General features: G+C 40.7%; 1 protein-coding gene across 5 annotated transcripts in view; it reads right to left on the reverse strand.

Moving 5' to 3' along the window:
• LOC134223649 (basement membrane-specific heparan sulfate proteoglycan core protein) overlaps positions 1-20,771 on the reverse strand; it is a 417,670-nt gene that overhangs the window by 43,376 nt on the left and 353,523 nt on the right. For all 5 annotated transcript variants that reach the window (XM_062702836.1, XM_062702835.1, XM_062702838.1 and 2 more), the window contains 13 exons: positions 19,510-19,643; positions 18,754-18,847; positions 16,794-17,177; positions 16,321-16,727; positions 15,973-16,257; positions 14,951-15,915; positions 14,776-14,893; positions 7,808-8,869; positions 7,486-7,749; positions 7,255-7,420; positions 6,855-6,983; positions 300-439; positions 59-233 (listed from right to left, as the gene is read on the reverse strand). In XM_062702836.1, the coding sequence (XP_062558820.1) occupies positions 59-233; positions 300-439; positions 6,855-6,983; positions 7,255-7,420; positions 7,486-7,749; positions 7,808-8,869; positions 14,776-14,893; positions 14,951-15,915; positions 15,973-16,257; positions 16,321-16,727; positions 16,794-17,177; positions 18,754-18,847; positions 19,510-19,643 (4,323 nt within the window). The remainder of the gene's footprint in view (positions 1-58; positions 234-299; positions 440-6,854; positions 6,984-7,254; positions 7,421-7,485; positions 7,750-7,807; positions 8,870-14,775; positions 14,894-14,950; positions 15,916-15,972; positions 16,258-16,320; positions 16,728-16,793; positions 17,178-18,753; positions 18,848-19,509; positions 19,644-20,771) is intronic.

Consider the following 20,771-nt stretch of genomic DNA (forward strand, 5'->3'; position numbering starts at 1 on the left):
TTGTGTGAGAAATAGCTAGACTGTGCTTAATCCTGCAACCTGAGTAAAAAGACTTTACCTTCAACGGAAACTGTAACCTGTTGATATGTAGTCTCCGGACCGCTTCCCGCTTGACACACGTACACGCCGCTATCAGATATCTGAACGTCGGTGATTATGAGTGTACCACTTTGGATGTATGCTCGATTAGGCAACTGTCCATTTTGTCTATTCCATCGAACTTCAATTGGTCGCTACAATATTGAAAAGAGCATCTTAAAATATTACAAATACGTTTGGTAAACAGTCTTATATTTCACCTTGGATACGGTGTAACGAGCAGTACATCCCAGCTGCACTTGGCGTCCAACTTCTACGATGTGAATGGTTGGTGATGCCACAATTACTTCGATGACTGGAGGTGGAGTCGGTCGTGGCGGAGGGGTTCCTTCAGGATGTCCTATGTTCAAGAGAATTCATTAGACTAATATTGACAGCAAATTGGACGACCAAATCAAATATAGTAGGTATTTGAAATACAACTGTGTTTAAGTTTCAGAAGCTCCATGAAAGTATTTTATTAGCATAAAGCGATCAGTCGGGTCAATTTCTGGATTATCCTTTAAATTGTTAGTAATATTAGTTGGTTAATGTTACAATTAGAAATTCTTCTGGAATGTTTTTACACTGCCGTTAAAACTAAAAAAATAAAAATAATTCGAATGTTTGTGTCCATGTATGCTATATGAATAAAACATAAATGATACACCTTCTAACTCTATGCAGTTGTTCATCTTGGGACTTGAAACAATATTCGCCATAAAATAACCGCAGTAACTTATATATAACAAAAATTTAGTCGCAGAAGCTCCATTTTTATTTCCAGAAGCTCAACTTCTGGAAATAAAATCAGTCTGAGTCCCGGTGCTTCAAGGACCAAATGCCTTCGAACCGGATGCCATCTTATAGTCCCGGTAGTGATGTCTTCCATCCTATTACTAATTAAAGCAACCGTTCCCTCCTGATCAACCCGTTGACCAATCGAGATCTCTACTGATCAGTGAGCTGATCGATGGAACTAGCAGCGAGGCTACCAGATTGTATGTGATTATTACGACCAACCGTCGGTCGCCCGAGAAAGTGAAATCACGGATGGTAATTGTGAAAGTGATTGCTCAAGTGTTTGCGTAGCATGGGCAACGCGAAGTGCCGATGAAGTGTTGAATATAGTTCGATTGTATAAGCGTTAGCGTGGCTCATACGCCAGTTGAGTACCGTGTAGGTGAATCGCGACGTGTCGAATCGTTAGCGTGCGCGTGACGAGTAAGAATGATTGTAGATCACACTCCAAGTCCGACAAGGACCGATCCGAGAGCAAACCCAAAACCGATGAGGGTAATCCAGAAGCATTGAAGAGCTTGATCCACCACCGTGGCTAAATCAAGCGGAGAGTCTCGCTCAACAATCACAGTCTCGAGGAAGCCGAAGATGGCCCACGAATGTCACTCCAACGGTGCTGAAGGTCTTTGCGAAGAAAATCGCAGTGAATCTAGAAATATGGGCAGCAATCCTATCATCGATGTTGGAGGAACAGGAAGAAAAACTGGTGACACAAACCGTAGCTGCAGTAAGTGGACCCGGATATCCTCAGATAATAGACCAGCAACAGCCACTGCGAGCTCATATTCTCAGTTTTCCCACGTATTATCGTGACACTTATTTGACAGGTCTACTGGAACTGAAGCACATCGCGAAAACTTGAGGTTCGTTATTGCTGGAGCTGGTGAAAACAGTTAACCGGTCTGGAGTATCAAGGTATCCAAATCGACGCAATGTAAGCTCTACTGCTGACAAAGATCGTAACGGCACGACAAGATGCTGCAGCTGTGGGAGAGGACCCAGCCGTACGGAAAACCTCATGACTTCGCAGAAACTCTTGAAGTTCCTGCAGAGCGAGTGGCAGGTTTTGGAAAGTTTCCAAAATCGACACCAGATGGGTATGGAAAAGGAAGGACATCCCAAGCTATCCATGAAGCTCGCATACCAGAACGGCAGAGTCGACCATCCGTTCGGCCGTTACCAAACACAGTCGTTTCGAACAATCAACCGATGGAACCAAAAACGGCGATGCTCATGACGGCTCTCGTAATGCTGATAGACATTTGCAACAGGAATATACATTGTCGCGTGTTTCTGGACTCTAGCTCTCATTTGAACTTTATTTCGAAAGCTGTGGTCAACCGCCTGTCAGTCCAAAGAGTACCGACACTTGTACCCATCCTGTGCTCCACAGAAAATCGTCTTTGCTGTTGCATCCAGATGCTCCGACTTCTCAACGATCGGTGAGTGCTTAGTGAGTGCTAAGGTGAGAGGATTCATCCCCACAACTCAACTGGATGTGTCGGAAATGGCCACTGCGAACTGCCATTTTCCTTATCGACCCAGAGTTCAACAGGCCTAGCTAAATTGACCTGCTGCTCGGCGTATCTCACTTCCTGCGTCTGCTTAAATCGGGAAGAATTCAATTACGAGCGGACTTGCCGATCTCTTTGGTTGGGCATTGAAAAAATATGCCAACTCACGTTGGGAGTGCAATAGAAGCACATCTCAACAAAGGAGAACCCAGCCGACATGGTGTCAAGTGGTCTGTTGCCAGAAGTCTTGCGTGCCAACGAACTCTGGTGGACGGGATCCAAATTCCTCCACTTCGCATACTACACGCTATAGATTCCCGTAGATCTGCCCGACAATGTCATCCCGGAATTGAGAGCGATATCGATCGTTGCAGTATCCGCTATCAATCAAGATGAGCTGCCTGTATTCTCAAAGTACAGCTCATTCCGTAAACTCCAACGGGTGATCGCTTTGGTTCAACGATTCATTGGAAATTGCCAAGAGAAGGATGCTTCGAGACGTATCACCATTCATCGTTTCAGAGCTACGAAGTGCTTTGGAGCTCATCATGAGGGTCGTTCAGCACGAGAATTTTGTTGATGAAATACACGATCCGTGTAAACAGATTTCAGCGCTGCATCTGATCTACTTCAATGGCATTCTGCAGGTCGGAAGTATATTGCAAATCTTCAACTTACATCTGGAGAGCAAACACCAAATCCTACTAATGAGACATCTGATCACCGACCTTATAATCCAGGCATCGTCCAGGCAACCGTCTGTTCTGATAATCATAAGATCCTGTGTCCGCTACTTCCATGCAAAACCACGAAGTTCCTGATGCGCAGCCTGTCATCATGCCGTAAGACCCAGACACATACTTTTGAGAAAAACGGAGTAGACTATGTTGGTCTGGTACTGGTCAAGGAAGACCTGTACAAACCTCGCCTTGTAAAGGCATATATTGCCGTGTACGTTTGTATGACAACGAAGGCGATCCATCTGGAGATGGTCTTTGATATGTCTTTCTAGTAGCATTTTATCGGTTTTCCTCCTTACTTAAGGAAGTCTTCTTGGATAACGAAAGCAATTTCAAGGGAGCCAAATCGAAACTACATGAGTTGTTCCAATTGTTCCAAAACCGAGTGATCATCGACCATATCCATATCGACCAGGCTGAAGGAAATTTCATGACATTTCATCCCTCCCTTGGCAATACTTGCAGTACCTAAAGGATCAATTTTAGAAGCAGTGGAGAAAGGACTACCTGCAGAGCCTACAAACACGCAACAAGAACCAACGTTTGCATCCAAACATTTGCCCTGGAATGATAGTGCTGGTTCGGGAAAGAGATCTACCATCACCATACTGGAAGATGGGCAAAACTAGTACAAGTCGTCGACGTGAGATTCTTCCGACGAGCAGTGTGCAGACTTTCTGTTTTGCCAATCGAAGACAACTGCAACAGGGATTGCTGTGCTTCAGGTTGTCAGCCCGGGGGTGCACGTTCGCTAGGCGTTGTCGGCGATGCGGTAACCCACTCTCGGTCTCTCGGCCCGAGTCGGGTGCTCACTGTTCGGGTTGACTGCTTCACATCGAAGGCGAGGGCGCTGCTGCACATTATCATCATTATAATTGGCGCTTTGATGTTGCATGAAGAAGAAGAAGCAGAAAGATGATGATTTATGAATTTTTTCATTTTTTAATTAGTAAAGCAGTACGGGGTTGGACTTTTCTTCTACTGTAGAATAGACACAATATTTATATTCAAAATTTTATTTTGTGATATTATACTTAATACGCAGTCTAAGAAAAGTCCAACCCCGTACTGCTTACCGTTTTTAATTAAATTGCTTTTAGAATTTTTGAGAAGAGTTTTAAAAACTTCTTCGTATGGTTTCCCGTGGAGATTTTTTCGATTGGCATCTTTCTGCTTCTTCTTCTTCATGCAACATCAAAGCGCCAATCGTGGTTGCGTGAATGACGCGAACGTGCGTGAAAATTCTATTTCATGTCGCGCAACATTTTTAAGGTGTATATAAACCGTAGACTACCAGATCAAAGAGCTGTTCTACGGGGATGAATGATCCAAGAGATTACAATCCCATCACAAACAACAACAACAACAACAAGCAAAGAGTTTTGTTGTAAGTGACCCGGCAAACGGTCAAAAAGTATTAGGCAGGGATCGTAATTCAAACTCATTCTCACGAGCAGAAAATTCTGATGGGAGATAACCAATTTTCCCTCACTACCAGTGCCGTGAACAATTATTTTGCTCTTTTTCTCACTTATTTCATCGTTTTCGTTTCATCATCAATGGCAAAAAGAGAAGCCTTTATGCAGTTCGCTCTAGAGAAAATACCCCTCAAATGAAACATGTTTTTACCACAAACTACGAAAAACAGATTCTCTTTTAACACGAATATCGCCTAATTTCGTCTCAACAAAACGAAAAGTACGAACTCTGGTATTAAGTTAAAAAAAAACTAGCTGTCAAAGGCTCAGAAAAAAGGGTCATAGAAACGAATTTTCACCCTTTTGTATTGTGAGAAAGAAATCCTTTTTGAGGCAACCCGGCGCCTTTTCAATCAGGATACAGATTTAAAAGAAAAATGAGTATCAATATTGTCCAATCTACGAAGTACACTGTATGCTGTGCTTCGCATATACCGTGTCATCATCAACGAGTTTCTCCTGATCTTAGTCTTCGGCTGCCATAATGATCGTTTGATTCCCTTTATTCGATTCCTTTTAATTAGCTCACATCGAAACCGATAACACTGTATCAACAACTTGTCGCAACAATACATGGCCACATCGCGCAATCATCGGTTGTGTCCCACGCTCGCCAAACCGTTTTGTACTTGTTCCACTCATTTAGCTCGCTGTGCTCCACCTCTTCATGAACCTGTCGGACCGGTAACTATCACAATATTTGCAGGGTTGCTGTTCGGTATTCTTACAACATGCCCTACCCATCATATCCTTTCATCTTTAGTTATCTTCTGGATACTGGGTTTGCCGTAGAGCTAGGCGAGTTCGTGATTCATCCTTTATTGCCACACCGTTCACTAGCACACCGCTAAAACTGGTCCTAAGCGTGCTTCTCTCGATTACCACGAATGCTTGCATGAGCATGGTCCAAGTTTTATGTCCGTAGAGGTCTACCGTCTTATGAGCGTTTTGTACATGATACATTTGGTGCGGATGTGAACTTTTTTTTAACAGCCTCAGTTTCTTCTGAGGCCCGACTTCCACAGATGATGCGCCGTATCAGCCGTTAGCGAGGATCGAAAGTAGACGAATTCCTCGACCACCATGGAGGTATCCCTTTCGATCGTAACACTGCTTTCCAGGTGGGTCCTGTCATGCACCGCTCCGGACGGCCCGGCTTCATCTTCGAAGCATTCATCATAAGTCAAATTTTTATTGCCTCACGTTTCATGCGGATGTACATATCTGCCACATTTTCAAATGTTAGACCAATAATGTCCTTATCATCTGCGAAACAAACAAATTGGTTGGATCTGTTGAAAATCGTACCCCTGCAAAACACCTTCTAGCGCAGTATTGAACAACAGGTGCTAAAGTCTATCATTCTGACGTACTCCCCGGAGGGATTCGAACGAGCTGGTTCACTCGAAATCTCTACACAATTTTGCACACCATCCATCATTGCTTTTATCAGTCTTGTAAGCTTCTCGGGAAAGCTAATTTTGCATATCCTGGCTGTAGGATAAATGTGTTAATTTTTGATTGAGGAACATACCGGTGACCGAATTTTGCAATGTTACTGTTATGTAACAACTTAAAGTTTTTTTTTTCGAATTTCTTAGAACAAACTTGATGGTTTCATGGTTGAAAGAACTAACAATTGCGAATTGTCAATTTTCATTATGAATCTGACTTGCCGATTTGCTCTGGATACTATTTCATTGCAATGAGATTCAAATAACAAAGGTTTGTCATTTTGGGTTCTGAACCGCGATAGTTGCTCGCATCGGTTTTGCTTCCCCTATTGTGGATAGTAGCAGCAGACGAAGGGCGCAGCAAGTGAGGTGTATTGAACAAGTTCGAGATGATTTCCGGATGTTTTGATCCTTGATTGTCCTTCCAAACCGTTGTCGTTTTTATGATGTTCTGCTTTTTAAAGAGGAGCGGACTTATGTTTAGCTGAAAACTAAAGTTTGTTGCAGTTAAAGAAGTTCGCCTTGGAAACAAATTTCATAAGTACAAGGTTTTCTGTTTTCTGAGCTGTTGTTGTGTTGGAAAGTGTGTTGAGAATTTATTCTACGCGTTGAGCTTTTCATTTGACATCTTCGACGAAACAAAGCTCGGGTAAATAGCATATCTGTACAGCACATGGAAGTTTTTCGACGGACATTTTATACATGGACATGTCACAACTTTCAATAAGAACTTTGAAGTAGCAAAAAGTAGAAAAAAAGCTTTTCATGAGATAGAAATGCAACAACAACCTGAGTGTGATCGCTTTATCTTATAAATGATTCCAATTTCAACGCCTTTGTCGTCGCGAATCTGATAATGGTCGAAGTTTGTATCATTGTAGAGTACGATCGCATAATCGGTGCAATTGATTTTATGGCCTATAATTTAAATGGAAGGAACGTATGAAATGGCCTGTATAGTAGTTCAAGATGAAAAGAGTTTTTGGTGAATTGTTAAAAAAAAGTCTTTATGAGGAAGGAAAAAAATAAAAAAATATTCAGTATTTTGAGGAAAGGTCTTACCAAACGAACCTATATGCCTTTAAGTGCTATAAATTAGTGCGTGTAATGACACATGTTGATTGATTAATAAAGTGCTATTACTTTGACAAACTCAAAATGTGAAATTTTCAATACTTTCTATACTTACGACTGTCACAGCTTGGACCGTAAAATCCTGGAAGGCAGTTGCATTTAACATCTCCACGGCCATCCATGTCGCATGACGCTGCATTGTCACACGGACATGGCTTACACACTCCCTTGATACCAGCCGAATGATCGTAGATGTCTTTGTAGAAATGATCTTCACAAGTCTTGAGCAAAAAAATGTGGAATATTAGTCTGACACCATGTATCAAAGATTAATAAGTAGGCTTACTTCGCAACTGGTTCCACGATATCCTGGTGGACAACGGCACAACTCGACTTCTTCTGCGACTCCTAGGTCGGTGTGGGCTGTCACCGCGGTTCCCAGTGCTATGTCACTGATGGACGACCTGGTAGTGTAATCGCGAACAGTTGCGCGCACCAAGATATGGTCCAAGTTAGACAGTACTGTCATAAGATCATTTCGAGTGGCTTTGTATGGACTTCTTGGTCCGAGTACAGTCCAGTAGCTTTCCAAAAGTGGCACCGAATAAACCTGATTCGAATGTAGAAAGAATATAATCTAGTGCTTGTACAATATAGTTCAAACTTACCCCATCTTCGTAGTGTGGTCTAGACCAGAACAGTTTCAATCCGTTACCGATGAGAATGATATCCTGATCAGGAATTGGTTCCGATCCAACAGTGGACTGCGTGAGGGTTAAATTTGCTCCATATGACAAAATTTGGTTGCCCAATAATCTATCCGGTAAACTCCAGTAGTAGGTGTTCCTGTCTCTGAAGTTGAAACTAATTTCATTCAAATGCGCAGCAACATCGAAGCCATCAGTGTTAATCACATGTCCCTCACGATTTGTGATAGAAAATCTATCTTCCTCGGATATGAACAACGGAAGATCTTCCCGGAACAAACGAGATTTGCCGCATGATCTGGTAACCCCAGAGCAGAAGCATTCCCGGCATCCATCAAGATTATTTGCATTCAAATCGAACGATCCCTCCCGGCATTGATCGCATCGATATCCTTCAACCAACCGCTTGCATTCGCATCCTCTATCACATCTGCCCGTAGAGCCTCTTGGGTCACAATGATCACATCCGATGATAGGATCTGAAGGTCGACTTGTGCAATCGTTGGGAGTCCCCCCGGTAGCATTACCAACGTAAGGCGGTTGGCAGTACTCACAATTGTTGCCGTAGGTGTTATGTCTACAGTTCAGACAAGCACCCGAAATTGGATCACATTCATCTGAGTGATCATTGCATTCGCATTTCTCACACAAACCAAGATAGAGTCCACCGTCACCCTTGTAGTAACCAGGGGCACAATCCTCACAGGACAGACCAATGTGTCCTTCGGCGCACTGGCATTGTTCAACAGGCCACGCCCGTACCCCTGAACCGTAGTCAGCTACCGAAGCCACATCTAAGCTGACGTGTGACAGGGCAGCTTCGCTGGAGATAGTGTTGTATGTGGCCTTGATGAAAATGTCGCTAACATTGGCCAGTGCCATCAGAAGATACGGACGAGAAACTTTGTTGCCGTCTTCATAGTTCTGCCAGAAGTCTTCTAAAACTACCACGGAGTACGTGCTGGATCCGATAGGTGAAATACTACCATCGTTGCGGTAGTGATGGAGTTTAATTTTATTGCCCTGGAAAGACAGATTAGAGTTATGTTTATCAAATGCAGTTAAGACAACGTTGAGTTGAATGAGGAATGTTGATGGCTTTTTAAGTACAATGGTGCACGGCTTCCGCATGCTGCGCCACTTATTTTTCAATGGCTCTATACTTCAACTAGAATGCAAGAATAATGCTCGAATTGGAAGAACTATTTTCAACAGGATCAGGAACTCATACAGTTAACTTTTTGTCTATGCTCTGGGGTCAATATGACCCCAGGCCACTTTGAAAGGCTGCCTTTTTTTTAGTTTCCAACCGATTCTTATAATTATGGGTAGTTTGGTTAAACTCGTGCAGATCTGTCATCTAGGTGCAAATTCGCTTAAAAATAAGCGCTGCAGTGTACTTCTATCAATAAACTTACGTTGTCTGTGCTCTGGAGTCATCATCATCATCTTCTTCTTCTTCTTGTTTGGTATTACATCCCCCACTGGGACATTGCCGCCTCGCAGCATTTCATTAAGCACTTCCACAGTTATTAACTACGAGGTTTCTAAATCAAGCTACAATTTCTGCATAAGTATATCATAAGGCTAAATAACACGAGATACTTATATGCCCAGAGAAGTCGAGACAATTTCCAACCCAAAAATGGTCTATACCGATATCGGGAATCAAACCCAGCCATCCTCAGCATGGTCTTGCTTTATAGCCGCGCATCTTACCGCATGGCCAGGGGCCCCCTGGAGGAGGGCTTTGAAGTCATATTGACCCCAAGTTGAAATTGTTATTACTTTTTTATTGTTTGAGCAATTTCGAATTTTTTGGGCTGTTTCGAAAGATAACTTAATCATCTTTCAGGACGTTACCTATGATTGACCATAGGTGAGTGGGTACTTCCCGGGGAGTGTTTTTTGTAAAAAGGTGATTTTTATGCTTATTTCAATTATATTTGAAAAACCTCCCCATTTTGAACTGCATCTTATCAAAAAGGTTACGCAGGAAGGCTTGTGCTTTGACAAGAGGCATTGGTAAGTTAAGAACTTGGCCGCCAGATGGTGCTATATATGAAATCATTATTTTAGACTACTCAAGATATTCCGATGTTTCCACATTGTAGGTAAATATCATACACACCCGCGTGTAGACCAAAAGGCTTCAACTCCAGGGTTTTCTTGGATGACCTGAAACATATTCTGTGAACGCATTATATTATTTGCATCGCTGGAGCAGGTTGAATACAAAGAAAAAAATTTGAAGTCTCTGCCACAACATTCATAGTGCCAAAAATACTACGCACCAAAATACATCAGATCTCACATGGAACAATATACTCAATTATTACTGCTCGTTAGCGTCGCTTCTTGGAAGAAGTGCTCATTTACACTGAGCACCGGTTTGTAGGCCTGGACATCCTGAACCATTTGGTCGAATACAACTTGGGTGTAGGTACGAAGGATTTCAAGCAAGAGCAATATTTCACACATGCAAGATTATTACAAGCACACTAGCGCCGCCCATCTGTAGATCCCTAATATTTTTTTTCATCACAAGACATTTCATTTCCATCAGACGAACTTTCCAAAAGACATAATTTTAACAAATTTCAAATTTTTGCGATTGGAATATTTACTATGTGGAAAGTTCCATATATCGGAATATCTTGAATTGTCCAAAATAATGATTTATTTATACATACCTACACCTAGCTGCCAAGTTCTAAACTAATCAATGCCTCATGTTAAAGCACACACCTTTCTGCATCACTATTTTGAAAATTTGCTGTTCAAAATGAATGAGATTTTCAGATATATGTAAAATAATATATGATCCCAGAGCACAGACAACGTTTTTGCCTTTCTCGTATACTTAGTATCAGGGTTTCGACTTTTCGTTTCAATGAGACCAAAGCAAGCGTTTTTCGGGCCAAGGGAGAATCTTTTTTCTTTGTTTATGTTGAGTATCATCTTTCACCCATCAATCTTTCTCCAGAATTAGCCTGGGAAGATAAACGAAAATCTTGCCTATTAGATGAAAATCCTTTTTCGTTTCATCACTTTTACCCTCTCACTCACTTTTCGCGTGAATTATCGCAGAACAATTACAAAATTGTATGGCCGCGCCGGGATTCGAACCCAGAATAGTAACAATAATAGCTGTGGGGATGCGCTTACTCTAGCCACACCACCACGTTATCTGTATGAGAGCGTTAAGTTATTTGGTCCACATAAGCTACTACCATTTGCATTTATGGTGCCACGAAAAGACTCGAATATGAAAGAAAAAGAACAAACCAACGTTTGGCGGTAATCAAAGTGAGCGAAAAATGGTTATCACTCTCCAGGCTGTTTTTCTTTCTCGAAAAGCGATTTCTCTCCAAAAATTTTGGTGGGGGAGCATCCTGTGCTCCTGAGATTGAGTGAGCATTACGAGCCCTGCTTAGTATAGATACGTAAAGGCTATATGATGACTCAGCAACCGGAGATTATCGCCTCAATTACTTGCTGACTTGGACAGCTGAAATGTTGGTGCGATCACTTCGAACAGTTTTTTCAAGTCTCAGCCAGTGTTCTTCTAAAAGCAGCCATCCGATGCATAAAATCTAAAGGGGCCCCCAAGGTCGATCGACTGTCGGTGGATGTGCTCAGAACTGACTGAATATTGTAGCAACTATTATGGAATATTTTGTCCCAAACAGATAAAAATATGTTGTGATTATAAATGTATTTTCGTACATATATTTGGAACATGCAAATAAACGCAACATTCAATCGATGTTACGAATCTTTTGAATCAAAACAAATTCAAACTGTGCTTGCTTTTAAAATTAAGTCAAATTTGATTGAATATCGAATATTGATTCGTTTGATGGGATTGCACATAATTGAATTTTCAAAACTATGTGCTGTGTACTAAAGGAGGTCAACAGGTTGGAAATGTCCCTTTATTTGCTATTCATTGACTACAAAAGGGCTTTCTGTTGTCTAAATCACGAGTCTGTGTGGCGTCCAGAGATGAAAGGAATTTTCAGATATGATCGGAGATCTGTCTGACCCCATTCGGATAGTCGCTAATGTGAGGCAAGGATGCTTTTCATCTCCACTTTTACTTCTCAGCGTATTCGATAAGATCATGGTGGGTGCAACCGTGTACCATACCTTGAGCTGCATTCGTAGTTTATTTCTGTGGAACATCTAGATGAGTCTGATTTGGCTAATGATGACGAAACGCTATATTAGTACTGCGACGCTCTATCATGTGAAGTGGGCTAATCGAGCTGACCACATGCTTCTTTGTGGCGGATCTCACTATCAACGTGAGCTAGAAATATTTGGAGACCCAACCGGATTGATCCACGCACCAAAGTTCGAATGTACTACTCCATCATGAAACTTGTTGTGCATAGGTAAAGATAACGCAGATGATTTCTAAAATTTATAATTTGGACGGCCTACCATCGTGTGCCGAGCCAGGGTTGCCACTACTTTTTGGAAAAAGTCTGGCATGCTACATTCTAAAAATCTGGCAATATCTGGCGAAGAAATTTGTCTTTATCACTTTTTTTTAAATTAAGTGATTTGAACTAAAATATGATCTGATTATTTTTACCTATCCCTGTTTCGACCATCTGTTTTGTTTTACTCCAAGTTTATCAAAATTTATTCTTCTAAAAGAAGGATTGCTTCTGTCTAAGATATTCGTCGGAACAATTATATAACCGTAAAAATGAGAATCTAAGGGTTCATAACGTTTTAAGTATTTAAAAAAATTAGATAGATTCTGGAAATAGTAAAATAGATAGTTTTGAAAATTATAAAAAGAATATAAATAATATTGAATGAACTTGACTTTATTCAAAAGAACGGGGTTCGTTTTTAAATTTCTAAGTAACTCTAAATGATGTTTATTTGTGTATTTGTTTTATTATTATTATTTTTAATTAACAATCGGAGCTCAAGTATTCAGATATAGTAAGCTATTCCAAAAAGAATTTTGATAAACATAGTTAATAATTGAATCTTTGTAACAAATAATTCCATCATAATTTTTATGAATTGTCCAACAGAGTCCGAAGAGTAACAAGTCCATGAGAAGGGGTTAAGACAATCATTTGTTACTCAGAGTACGATAATGAAAAGCTTTGAACAAAATTGCGCTCCTCTAATACGAGTATAATGAATTTTCCACTTTTACGGAGATTTCGGATCTTCCGGAGGACCGGAGGTTCATGAGAATGGGCCACATCAATCATTCGTTATTCAGAGACAGATGATATTCATGAACTGGATGAACGGATGCCAGGAATCTTCGGAAGGACCTCCGGTTGCCACTCAGGTTCATCAAAATGAGTTTCATGATGTTTGGATCTTCCAGAAGAACACCGGATTGTTGAATAACCAGAATTATCACATTTCCATGGAAATAGACAATGATTACATTCTATTGGGATTATTATTACACAGCGTTGAAAGCTAGAAACGCAAGAATTTGCAATCTTTGTTCCTTTAAACCCGATCTCTGGGAACAAGCGTGGCTTAATTGCAGTCCGGAACAACATCCGAGGAAACCACACCTTTACATTGATTACAAAAGATTGTAATTGAATCAAAAATGAGTTTTTGGAAGCGAGTTGAAGTTGCGGTAATTTTTGACTTGCTAATGCATTGTGTATAACTGTTTTCACTGTAGCATCCCGAACAGCACACTTGTATTAGACGATTTTCTTTGACTCATAGTAGGTATTCTACCGATTCTGGTCACAAAAAAATCTGTCTGAAATTTGAAAAGTCTGGCATTGTTGATGGTTTCTCTTTTCTCTATTAAAAAGTCTGGCAGTGCCAGATATATCTGGCATAATGGCAACCCTGGTGCCGAGCAGAAAAACCATCTAATACCAATATCAATAAATATTCGAGAACGTGGATAGAAATGGATCGACCATGTTGCAAACGAGCTTAGACGTAATCTGTAAGCATGAGTCCCCTTAATATTCGTGAGACATATGCCCGTGTTTTCATTTGAAATACTCTTGGCTACAAATTTCTGGATTATAAATGATAGATTTCGAGCCAAGATAAAAACAGTGATGCATAATGTTCAAAATTCAGAAAAATAAAAATCGTGTGAAATTTATTTTTGGCCGCTCAATATTTTCTGATTGTTGAGGGAGGGGTGGGGGTTGGCTTCATAAAATTAAAAAATATTCGTATCGGCTTTATTGGGATTTTTGATATTGGTTGATTTATTCACATAGGGGAACGGTTCGGCACTTTTTATAATAGCTCCCTTTTTCTAATGGAGCCTCCCATTTCCATCCCTTCAAAAACAAATCAATGAAAAGGTATTTGATTTGTTTTTCATTTATGTAATTTTTTTAGCAGTAGGCTCGCAGAAGCGACAATATTGGTGCTGTATTTCTCTGTTTTGCGATGAGATGAATATATGTTCAGTGAGATGAAAAACGGAACAGTTCCCCTATATCTCATCCAGACGAACAACAATCATAGTTGCGAGTTTTTGTACTTCCTTGGCCAGAAACGAATAAATTTCATTTCCGATTGATACAATAACAATGAATAAATGTATTCATAGAAAAACATTTGCGAAAAACGGGTTTCTTAGCCTTGTTCGTAGCCATTAGAAGACAATTAGCATTTAACCCGCATGACTCCCGCAGCTTCGCGGATATTTTTGGTGTTTAGTTTTCCTTTGTTGTCCATAACTTATAACTGGGTAATAGCAAAATACTTACAAGCTCTACTACGGCTTAGAGTATTTTGATATTCATCGTAGAGAGAAAGAGCCATTAAAAGTGATAGGTATCAATCCTTTTGAGTATCACTGTCCTTGTGACAAATATCGAATAGAAAGACTTCAACGCAAATAAGCAACGAACCCGATGGAAAATAAGTCGCTTTGATTAAAATAAACTTACGCTGTGAAGTACAACATCCGGTGAACTGCTTCTCGATGCACCTCCAGAAGAGTGAGGTGTGTACCGCAGTGTGTAGTTCAGAGATCCTCCGTAAGACGTTAATTTATTGCCCAAGAACCTGTTTGAAAAATGAAATGCTTTATTGCTGTCACTTCATAGCGGCTTGAATATTTACTTCGCTGGCAGTCTCCAGTAGAAAGTGTCATCACTTGTACCGAAGTTTCGATACACAATTTCTCTACTCGATGCCTCTAGATTGAACGCAATAGTTTCCGGATTAATGTAATCAGAAATCAATGAAAATCCAGATTGGCCGTCATTGAAGGATGCTTGAACCGTATCTCTGAACATGCTCGTGCTGGTACACGTTCTCGAAACTCCCATGCAGAAGCACTCGACGCATCCTTTTTCGTGCAAGAAGAAATGTTCTGCCTGGCAGCGGTCACAGTACGTTCCGGTAACTCCATTTCTGCAGACACACCGACCGTCGGACAATACTTGTTGAGTGCCTTCCGAATTGCACTTAGATTGCGGAGCTTGGAAGCAACCTTCACCTAATGGGTTGCCGACGTATCCAGGGGCACAATGTTGGCACCTGTCTCCGGTGTAGCTTCTCTCACAGTTGCACACTACGTTATTGCGGTTATCGAGTTGACATGTTCTTGCCCGCGACTTATCTCCAACAATTGGACATGGACAAGGTTGGCAAGGAATTCCTCGATTTGGATCGCCATAGTATCCCGGCCGACATTCTTCTTGTTTGGGTACACAACGTCCAAGCCAAGGGCCGCTGCTTTGACGATCGTATCCATAATCACAATTTTCGCAGGAAAGCCCACGATATCCCGGTGGACATCTACATTCTTCAACTAAAGTTGCAGATCCCAATCCGAGGTTTTGATTAGCTGCCGAATCCATTGAAATATCTAATAGCTCGATGTTCCGTTCTACCCCATCTACGTACAACATTTTGATGAGCAAGCTTTCGACATTGGCTAGTACCATCATCAGCTCTTCTCGACTAGCCATGGTGTTATCTTCTTTGCGCCAAACTCCAGGGAGGAAAGCTGCAGTAACTTGGTTTCTCTCATCTGGATAGAAAGGAGCATTGTGATTGTACAGCAGCACGAATCCATTTCCCTAGAACACAATAGAACGGGTAAATGATTGAAAGCATATGCTGGTTTGTAAACTTACTTTTATAATCATGTCAGGAGCACTGTTTGGGCTTCCGCTTCCGTCATATTCTACAGTGTATCGAACGGATCCTCCATACGATTTGAGCTGATTTCCTTTATACTCGATGGGCAGTGAATAATACGGGATCTGTCTACCAGGAACGATGTTTGCCAATCTTAGTTGGACTCCGTGTCTTGTGACAGCCAAATCGTGATTGCTGAACTCGCCTTCAGTTATCCGGCGCTGTCCGGTCCACGGCCCCTCTACGCCTACAATGGTGAGAGAAGTGACCGGCGGGTGAAGCTGTGGATTAATAAAAGTTTAGAAAACCTCGGTATAAAGATCAATTTGATAGATTCGTCTTACAGCATAAGTGAATAAATCTGCACTCTTGCATTGGTTGGAAACTCCGAAACAGAAGCAGTTGATGCAATCGTTGGGATGTCTTGCTTTGCTGTTGAAGTATCCAGAGCGACAAACCGTATCATTCCCGATGACGCTGACTATAGTATCAGGTGATACAAAGTGCGTTCCCATTGAGTTGATGATTTCACACGAGTAAGCACCAGAATCAATCTGCTGCATATCGTTACAAGTTAGCACCCCAAAGCCGTTATTGCTAATCGAAGTACACTTATCTGGGACATGACCCCAATTGAGACGCCACACTATAAGCGGAATCGGAATACCGGTGGCGCGACAGGTTATGTTCAATACTCCTCCCGCAACCACATTTAGCGATGGAGGAGGTGGTTGGATAACCGAAGGTGCCACTGTAAGTAAAAGCAAAGTGGTTAGTATTCGGATTCTTCAAAATAACACTCAAACTCGGTTCTTACTGCAACCAATTTCGTCCGACAGGTCGAGACAGTCTGGATGAGAGTCACACTGGAATGACCTCGGAATACATTGACCACTCCTACACTGGAATTCGTCGTACCGACAGGCAGCGTCCGGCGGCAGGGTAGCGCAGTTCTCTTCATCTGAACCATCTGCACAGTCTGATTCACCGTCGCAGCGCCACGTTTTGAAGACACATTTGTTGTTTCGACATTTGAACTCGTTAGGCTCACAGCGTTGTGATTTGCTGCAGCCGTGCTCGTCTGAACCATCCGTGCAGTCATAGTTCCCGTCGCAAATCTGAGACTTGGCAATACAGTCACCGTTCATGCATGTTGCCTGAGTAATGGAGCATGCTGAAGGAGGACGTTCGGCGGGATAATCTGGAATGTGAATCATGGTGTCATTATTGATTACAAGACTAACATAATGGTTAATTATGCTCGCAATGAATTCAAAATGCAAGTTCTACGATAAAATCATTTATCTAAAAAGGCAGAACGATTCCATGTAATCAATTTTAATATAAAATAATGATCAGAACATGAGCAAGTCGACATGGTAAATTTAGAACCAGATTGGTGGAAAATCTAGTAAATTACGTTGTCATGATTTAAATTACAGGTTTACAATGCTACACCTTGAAAACATTAAGGGGGAGATAGCCTACCGAAAACTCAACATCTAACAGAAAAGTAAATGTAGAGTAAATGGATTTTTTCATCGGCGAAAACCCAATTATCAAAATAAGACAAAAAACGGTATGCCTGATCTGCTGTGTTGGGATCCTGGCTCGTGAACTGCATAATGATGTCGTGAATATGTCAGCAACCTAGTAATTATGCTTGCTTGAAGCTTGAGGGTATGTGAAGCCTGGTCGGTGGATCCCATCATACAAATTTAACCCTTAAAGGCGCAAGGCGATTTTTTTAGAAATCGTCGGAAATATTTTTAACGTAAATAACCATTGAAATTATTAACATTAAACGTATTTTCGGTTTGTTGTTTTAAAACAACATTGCGCATTTAAGGGTTAAGTCAAATGTAGAAGGGTAGCTTCAGTGCAGAGCGTAGAGTTGGCGGTTCGGTGTGAATTGTGGTCCTGTGTATCTGGTCTACCATAGTACAGCAGTCGATATTAATAGCTCAGCTGAGTACAGAAAGTTGGGATCCATCGTAATGTACTTACAGGATAGAAAATACTGTCATAAAAATCGATTGATAGTAGGGGGAATGACGGCTTTGGCAGGTTTTGTTATATTATTGTCAGGGGGTATTTTATGACTGATTATGCTCAAATTTGGCCTAAACATTCTTTGCATATCAAAGAATATTGTGGCCAAATTTCATAAAATTTTGTCGACAAAAACCGCCCTGACAACAATAGAACAAAACCTGCCAAAGCCGTCTTTTCTCCTAATCAGAATAAACTGTAGGAGGCAGTTATTATTCATGGATAACGAATAACTGGAAGTGGCGTATGAGCGACCAGAAGTCCAGTCCCAGTGTGATAGCTAAAGGTAGGTAATAAAAGATCGGAAATTTCACGGGACTGTCAATGGATTGGGGCACACAATTGCAGCAGCCCCTATACGATGTTGAAGATAGTTTTTGAAAATAAAGACATCAACTCTTCGTGAACTTCTATGTTTTTTAATTTTTATTGTATTTTTTCAACTGTAAGATTTTTATTATACTAACCAATATTTTTGGTCATCAGCAGCATGGAAAAATAAATCATAGTTTATCCATGTATTATATATTTTAAAATAATTGCAACAATGTGCACTTGAACATTACCTAATCCAAAAAACTCAAACCCTATGTGAGGTATTGTTCCATATTTTATAACACTGTTACGATTTTTCCTGTATTTGATATTCCACGCTGCATTGAATAGTGTTTCAGATGCGATCAGTGAGGATAACGATTAAGGTACAAAGAGATGAAAGTACTTACATCGTTCTACGATTAGATGAACTGTTCTGCTGCTGCCTGGTGTCGATTTCGGGTATCCGACTGCCTCACAGAGGTAGTCACCGTTGTGGTCGAACTGTAAGGAATACGCATTTGTGACAAATTATTTATTTTTGTAATTAATTAATTAACCTAATTTGATAAATTTATGTTCGAGCTTATTAAATGGAATGCTTTTATAAGTATAAGTAAGACCAGTACAAACTATTGTATTTGAAACTTCCACTTTATTCAATTAGTTTCAACTTTAAAATCATCTTCATCGCTACGTTTCTAGTTTTCAAAATTGATACATTTGTTTACAATGTGCAATGCGCTCCCAATTTGATCATTCTCTTCGAAAATTTTACCAAATTTAACCGTCTCAATCAATCCCTTGACTTATTTAAGGTCAACTTTCCCAAATAATCCATATTTTTCGAAGCTTCTAACTATTAAAAAAAATGAAAACAATAACTGGAAAAAGTGCTGCATATGGTCTGAAGAAATGAAGAAATGTTGGTTCAAAATCGAGCAAATGTTGGGCCAAACTTGAAAAAGAGCTTTTTATTTTTCATTTCAAATTTGCAAAGTAGTTTGAGGCGTGGGTTCTTTGGAAAGTTGACACCTTAAATAAGCCAAATGATTGACTGAGACAATAAAAAAATAATAGAATCCATTGATCGTATACAATTTTTCGACAGAAAAGTTCAATTTAATATCTCAAACAAATTACGCTCTTAAACTCAAATAACTCACCCGAATGTTGGGAATCTCCAGTCGTCCGTTCAAATCACGTGAACCCGGTGGAAGCGGCATTCCATTGGCACGTGTCCATCTGACTTTGGCCCGAATCGGACCTTCATCACGACACTGGAAGACAACTTCGCGACCTGTAAATCGAATTAGATCATTATAGAATGGTTTCGTATATTGTGGAGAAAATATCCGTTAGTCGACCACTGATTGATTCCCAAATGATGTTCAATGCTGAAAAGAATTTTGGCAGACAAAAATCCCTGATCGAGGCCGATTTGATTTATTGATGTTTTATGATTTTTGGTTTGTGTATTTTTCTGCAGTAGGACAAAAGATCAAAAAGCTGTACCTTTTTTTTAAAGTTGAATAATGTTGATTGGATTGTTATTCATTTTTCTTTTGAGTCAAAATTTACTGCAGATTTTATAAACCAAAATTATTTTTAAGACATGTTATAATTCATTAGTGCTGAAATGATCATTCATGATATGCCAAGTTTTACATGTTTTATTCCGGATCAAGGATGATGAAACATAAAACAGTACTGGTGTCTGCATGCTGTGACAAACAGAACGGTAGAACGGCACAGACTCATCATTACGCAGTCGGTATCCGAGTGGCAATCGGACTTTGTTGTTATTGCAGACCCCTACCGCATCCCTGACGAAAACGGATGCTAGTATTTATGGTAGGGTTATTTGTCCGAACGGGTCATTCGACCGAAAGGGTCATTTGGCCGAAAAGGTCTTTTGACCGAAAGAGTAATTAGGCACAATAGGGAAGGGCCGTTTGGCCGCAAGGGTCATTAAGCCGAAAGGGTAGTTTGGCTGAATACGCCATTTGGCCGAATAGGTCATTTGGGCGAATTGGATATTTGGCCAAATAGGTTATTTGAAAAGTGAGAAATTAGAAGTGAGAAGAGAGACGTCTCAATTCTCACTATTTACAGCGAGAAGTGATAAATTAGGAGTGCGAAGTGAGACGTCTCACTTCTCACTCTTCATTTCTCACTTTACACACAGAGGTGACCCTCCATTGCAAGTAGCTTGACGAGGTCGACAGTGACGGAGGACCTTATTATCGACGTCAGGCTGCAGTATGTTATTGAGGTGGTGCCGTTATCGCTTCAACTTCGTATGAGACATTTTGGCATGCAGGTAGTGGATCGATGCTCCAGGTGTTTTGAAGTTGGTAACAAGTCGTGGGACTGTAAAGTGTCGGAAAGGAGTCAAATGTGCGTAAATGCTGTGAGGAGGGGCAGA

The sequence above is a fragment of the Armigeres subalbatus genome, chromosome 3, assembly GCF_024139115.2.
Source record: "Armigeres subalbatus isolate Guangzhou_Male chromosome 3, GZ_Asu_2, whole genome shotgun sequence".
NCBI classification, from domain to species: domain Eukaryota; kingdom Metazoa; phylum Arthropoda; class Insecta; order Diptera; family Culicidae; genus Armigeres; species Armigeres subalbatus.